Consider the following 6,000-nt stretch of genomic DNA (forward strand, 5'->3'; position numbering starts at 1 on the left):
TAGTCATTTACAACATTAACAATGTTTAGACTGTATGTTTGTAATTTTAATTTTAAAAAATTTTGCTTTTCTTAAAAAAAAATTAAAAAAAAGGAAATTTCTAAGTGACCCCAAACTTTTGAGCGGTAGTGTATATAAATAAATACTGCAATTTCAATATATATAGTACAAATATGGATATGGAGCGTATCTGAGATAATGTAGCATTTGAGGAAGAAATACATTTATCTTCCTCTTTCAAATAAAAAGTTCACAAGGGTTACTTTTTTATGCCTAAAGAGGAAAGTTACTGTGTCTAACCATGCCTGTCTTATCAGGGTTTCTTCTGTGTTTTCACCACTGGAGGGCACCATAACAGTGAGAATGAAAGTTGACAGTAGCCTTACTGTAATTTAATAATCATTTTGTGTGTATTTATTCTATTTCTTCTAGATTCACCCTATCAGTATGCAGCCCATTTCAATGATGATGGATACATTGCCCTTCCTAAATCCATTTTCCCAAGAAGGTAACTGTAGTTTGCTTTTATACTCTGGTACACTAGATGCTTACATTTGCATCTCAATAAATTAGAATATCCTAGAAAATTATTTTTATGTGAGTAATTTAATTCATGGAAATAACATGTTATATAGATCCATTACATACAGAATGAAACATTTCATGTCTTAATTTATTTAATTTCTTCTAATTATAATGATTATGGCTTACATTTAATGAAGACCTAAAATTCAGTGTCTCAAAAAAAAATTATAATACAAAAGACCAATTTTAAAAAGTATGTTTAATATGGAAATGTTGGCCTCTGAAAAAGTATGTTTATATATGAAAAATATTTGTGTATATATATGTATATATAACTATATAACTTTCCAGTACATTGTTAAGAGTTGATTTATCAATGCATCTTGGGTATAATTGTTGTTGTTTTTTTTATTTCTGTTTAAGTGCCCATGACTCACCAGAGACCATCGAAATGGAGATCAACACAAGCTCCTCTGAGGGCCTGATCCTGTGGCAGGGAGTGGTAAGTCCTGGTTCTGTCCTGAGGTTTATTTATAAGACTGAACCATGGTTTAATCCAAGTCTGATACTCACATCCTTCCCAAACACCTTCTCATCCTCATCATAACTGCACTTCAACACTCTTAATCATCACAATTACCTCATCTGGAAAGACGTGATGCTCATTAATGTTCTCATAGCATTCAGTAATTATTTTTTTTACTTACATGTCTTCACTTAAACAGTACTGAGTTTTTGTTCATTTCATCATTCACTGTCATTAATTCTTGTGCCACTGAAGCTGTGACATTGTTGGGCATGTTGGCTGCCAGCCCGGCTCTATCTCACACCACTAAATAAATGCATGTTGCTTATCTAACTCACCCTCCATTTTCCTCAGGAGACCAATGGCGCACGCAATTTGCGAAAGGTGCATGCTAGTAAAAAGGTATCCACTCAAACACAAGACACTCCTTATTTATTTTGCATGTTTAATAACACAGAACAATTCTAGGAAACTTCTGAAGAACCGCGTCATATGTAACGAGAAGGTTCGTTTTGCACAATGAGCATGATGGCTTCTACTGTCAATGTTATTTTGCATGAAGTTTTATGTCACACTTTTACAAATACTGTTAGGAGCAATCTGTCTGCATTGCCTCATGTTTGCCATTATAACAGCTGGTGAGAAAAATTACTGCAGGGCAGCTGTTCTGTGGTTCACAGTATTCAATCACACAGCATCCTCTTCCTCTGCTGACTAAACACATTTATTTCCAGGAACTTGGAGAACACGGCAGAGGCAAGGACTTCATTAGCCTCGGTCTGGAGAATGGACACCTTGTTTTCAGGTGACTCATCCCTGTGACCTGTAGTTCTGTTAACATTGAGATGAGTTACATCATTTTCAGCTCATATTATAGTTGTAGTAATGCTGATGGTGATGATTTTTTGTATGATATCCAGTTACCAGTTGGGCAGCGGGGAGGCAAAGATCTTATCCCGGAGGTCCATCAACGATGGGAGATGGCATAAGGTCACAGCAGTCAGGTACGGCTATATGTTATATAATGTATACACATGTATATATATACATATACATAAGCATATAATTAGAAGTTAGTTTCTAAATAAATTAGTGCTTTTAACTTTTAAAAAAAAGTTCTTGCACACAAAGTCTTAATAAACAGGCCGGTGTGTAGGACTTAATCACTATAAACTGTGAAAACTGAACCAGATATCCAATGTAATATTGGTGACTTAACTGACAGTAATTGCAATATTTAGATTTGTAAAACATCTACCAACTATAATATTGTAATGAGCAAAAAGTGACCAACACTGCAGGATATCTCATGCAATCTCAAATCCCTTACTACTCTGCAAGAAAAATAAACCAATTGGGGTTTTTTTACGATATATCAATTTTACTAGCTATTATCAGTATATCAACAGTATCTGCAGATTTCTAACTTTTTACATCTTCGGTGCTTGTATTGAGTTTTTTGTTTGTCCCCACATTTTCCTTTTTTCTTGCAGAACTGGAAAAGATGGATACATCCAGATTGATGGAGGAGCCGCACTACATGGCCAGTCTAAAGGCAAAAGCCTCATGGTCAACACCAAAGGCAATATATACCTTGGTGAGTGGATTGTGAAATCAGACAGGTCACATTATAGCTAGAAAACTCTAGTAAATAGTATTGTTGGTTATATAATTAAAATCGAATGTGAAAAAATATAAAGTTCTATACTTTTCCTTTAACGGCTTAGGTAACTTAACAGAAAACACTGTTGGCTAGGTAAGCTAACTGGAGCTAGCTTTACATTTTACTAAATTTTGTCTGTTTTTGGAGTCATTATAAAATAGTTAGCTATCTCAACAGAAAACACTGTTGGCTAGTTAAGCTGGCTGGAGCTAGATTTGCATTTTATTACATTTTGTAGTTTTTTGGAGACATTATAAAAGAGTTCCTCGCTGCAGAAACTGAAAATTTAACCATATTTGTTTTTATTATCTCTTTCTTTCAAGTCAAATTATCTGGGTCATTTATTTAAAGTTGTACCAGAGACTTAAGTGGCCTCAAAGCTGCTTTCTGGGTCCAAATGTCCAAAGTGGATTTTTCTCACTAGTTGCTTACTTTGTGTGTGTTCTCATGTGACAGGTGGCGCCCCAGACATGGCTGCTATGACAGGAAGGAAGTTTATGTCTGGAATGACGGGCTGCGTGAGGAACCTGGCACTGATGAACGCCCGGCCGGGACAGCAGCCAGCCCAGGCCATCGACCTGCAGACCCACGCCGCCCACGGCGTCAACGTGCAGCCGTGCTCTTCATAGATCGCAGCAGACACAAGAACACACGTACACAAACACATACACACACAGAGACTATGGAGTGATGTCATACACACACACAGCAGACTCACACAGAGAGACTTGGTGCTTTGCTGCTACCAAAAAAAAACAAGATGACACAACAGGATATGTTTCTCTGTGTGCAGTAAAACCAAAAAAAAGAGAGAAAAAACGAAACGATATTAACAAGTCTTCTCTTCCTCAGTGTTGTATTCTCAATGAAGGACTATTAACACAGGAGAACCAGTACAGTTTACATACTTCCAGCAGTAGTTTTAGCCTTGAGAAGAGTAAGAGTAAAATAAATTAGGCCTTCTACGATGGGTCAGATCCTATGGAGTTGGAGATGTTTTTACAGCACTGAATTTTTATTTATATACATATGAATATATATATATATTATATTTGTGGGGGGAAAACATGCAAACTAACCATAACTGCTCTTCAACTTTCCTAGAGTTTATTCTGGGTTCTAATACTGTGTGTCCAGGGCTTTTTATAGGCCTAACTGTATTAATACTTGAAGATGTTTAGGCCTTCTTTCTTCACTTCTGTAGAGGAACCTTTTTTTTTTTTTGCACGCGAGCATGCTTATAGTCTTTTGCAACATTGTTGGGAGAGGAGCACACACGGTCACAGTCACATGCAGCTTCAGTACACAACTCAGGTCCTCGAATACAAACCATTAACCACAAATGTTTCATGTACTGCCGCTTCAACTCGGCTGATTTATTTTGCTTTGCGCCGTTGTGTCTTCTGTGTCTGTATTTGTTCTTTTTTATGAAAAAGAAAGAAACCTTGGTGCTAATGTCAGACATGAAGATACAGGACATAGTCATATGGTTGTCTGTCTCACATTTAGAAAGGTGTTTTTTTTTTGTAATTGGTTACATAGATTGAGAAAGCCTTGTAAAACGGTATTCACTTTTGTCTCTTGATATGCATGGCATTTTAGGTTGACTTTTATAAGAATATGGCATGATTTGCTGCCTCCACAGACTTATTTGATTGAGTAGATCTCATAAAAACAGTTTTAAAGAGCTGAAAGGGTGTACTTTTTTATGTGTGGTTGTTAAAGATATTGTTTTATGTCTAAAACTATCTGCCAGACAGGTAGATCTCTAGAGAATAAGTGTGTATGCTCGTAAATTTGTTGGTTATGTATGTTTCAGCCTATTTCATTTCTCACAGGTCATTCTACTTTAAGCCCCATGATGGAGTCAGGTGTGTGTGCGTGTGCGTGTGTCATTATCCATATCCTCAGGAGGGTCAACCCAGAACTGCCTCAAGATGTTCCTTAATTTTCAGGTTTGGTAGCTTTAGCGGCAAATCATTAAGCTATACAATTCTGAAGGCTCGTAGAAGCAGATTCATCTGCAGCAATTAGTAGTAGGACACAGTTGGGATAGTGTTTGGAAATGCAGTGGAAGCCTCCTGCAGGTGCTGTGACCAGTAGTGTAGCTCTGAAAAAGCATGCTCGCCCACTTTTAGTCGACCACACCACAAAACCACATCGGCACGATCACTTTGGGGGGTTCACAAGCCTTTTTTTTTGCATTTTTGTAAGCTTAAAATATGTGTATTAATATCCTAAAAATGAGCACTATCCTTTCACTTAGAGTTGTCTCATTTTTATTTATGTTATGTTTTTCTTCTCTTTTTCATTGCTTTTGTTTCAAGGCTTGATTCTGCTGTTTTAGAGCAATCACAACTTGCTATTTTCTTTCCTCTGGTTATTGTGTATTGCCTCCCACATCCCCTTGTTTTCCCCCTCATGTTTGAGTTTGAACACGGCCCCTCGGGAAGTTCTCCACAAAACCCCAATGAACTGCTTGGTCAAATGGTTGGAAACTGGTCTTATAATTCACTCAATGAAAAAAGTCTTAGGCTCCAAATACAATGAATGGATTATTTATCTACAAATAAAGTTGTCATCATGTTTGTTCAGCTTTGAACATGTGGATTGAAGCCACTGCTGTGGTCCAGGTTTAGGACACTGAAGCAGAGAATGATGGTGTGTGCGCCCTTTGTTGGGTGCCTTTTGTGTATCTGCTCTTAAACTGGATTTTCATATATAAACACTGTACACTCTTGCCCAAAGTTGTCAAGAAACTTCCACTGCTTTTTTGGTTGTTTTTAGGCCACAAAATATGAAAGGTGCACTTTTAGTAATGGTGGACATTATTATTTTTAAATGTGTTTCACTTCTGAATGGCAGAAAAAGCGGAAAACTCGCTTAAATGAATGAAAGTGTACCATATGAAATATTGTCCATGTCAGGACGACCTGACGGTTCCATTTCCAATGTTGAAAAGACGCTCCCCTTGCCCTTGGTGTTTCTTAATTAAAAACAAAATTCATGTGCTATTTGTAATCTTGTGAGTTTTTCTTTTTTGCCTCTGTATTGCTGTGTTTTGCTTCATGCTGGGAGGTTTCTTTACACGGAGCATTTTAGCTTCAAATCACCTCATTGTTCCCAAATAATCCATTGTGCAGGTAAACGTTAAGGTTAGACGGTCCCAGAGGAGAGGCCAATTATACTGTTTATTAAGATCCAGTGTTCCCTTGTAGAGGTTACACCCACATCAGGTTTCTAATATAATCCTGTCCCACAGACATACAGTTCTCTCATCTTACAG

General features: G+C 37.1%; 1 protein-coding gene across 1 annotated transcript in view; it reads left to right on the top strand.

Moving 5' to 3' along the window:
- hspg2 (heparan sulfate proteoglycan 2) overlaps positions 1 to 5,726 on the top strand; it is a 97,635-nt gene extending 91,909 nt beyond the window's left edge. Inside the window, exons 82-87 of the mRNA XM_059332419.1 lie at positions 433 to 508; positions 949 to 1,027; positions 1,786 to 1,856; positions 1,972 to 2,055; positions 2,545 to 2,648; positions 3,171 to 5,726. Of these exons, the coding sequence (XP_059188402.1) occupies positions 433 to 508; positions 949 to 1,027; positions 1,786 to 1,856; positions 1,972 to 2,055; positions 2,545 to 2,648; positions 3,171 to 3,343 (587 nt within the window). The 3' untranslated portion in view covers positions 3,344 to 5,726. The remainder of the gene's footprint in view (positions 1 to 432; positions 509 to 948; positions 1,028 to 1,785; positions 1,857 to 1,971; positions 2,056 to 2,544; positions 2,649 to 3,170) is intronic.
- Positions 5,727 to 6,000: the final 274 nt, after the last annotated feature.

Source organism: Centropristis striata, chromosome 5 (assembly GCF_030273125.1).
Source record: "Centropristis striata isolate RG_2023a ecotype Rhode Island chromosome 5, C.striata_1.0, whole genome shotgun sequence".
Classification (NCBI taxonomy): domain Eukaryota; kingdom Metazoa; phylum Chordata; class Actinopteri; order Perciformes; family Serranidae; genus Centropristis; species Centropristis striata.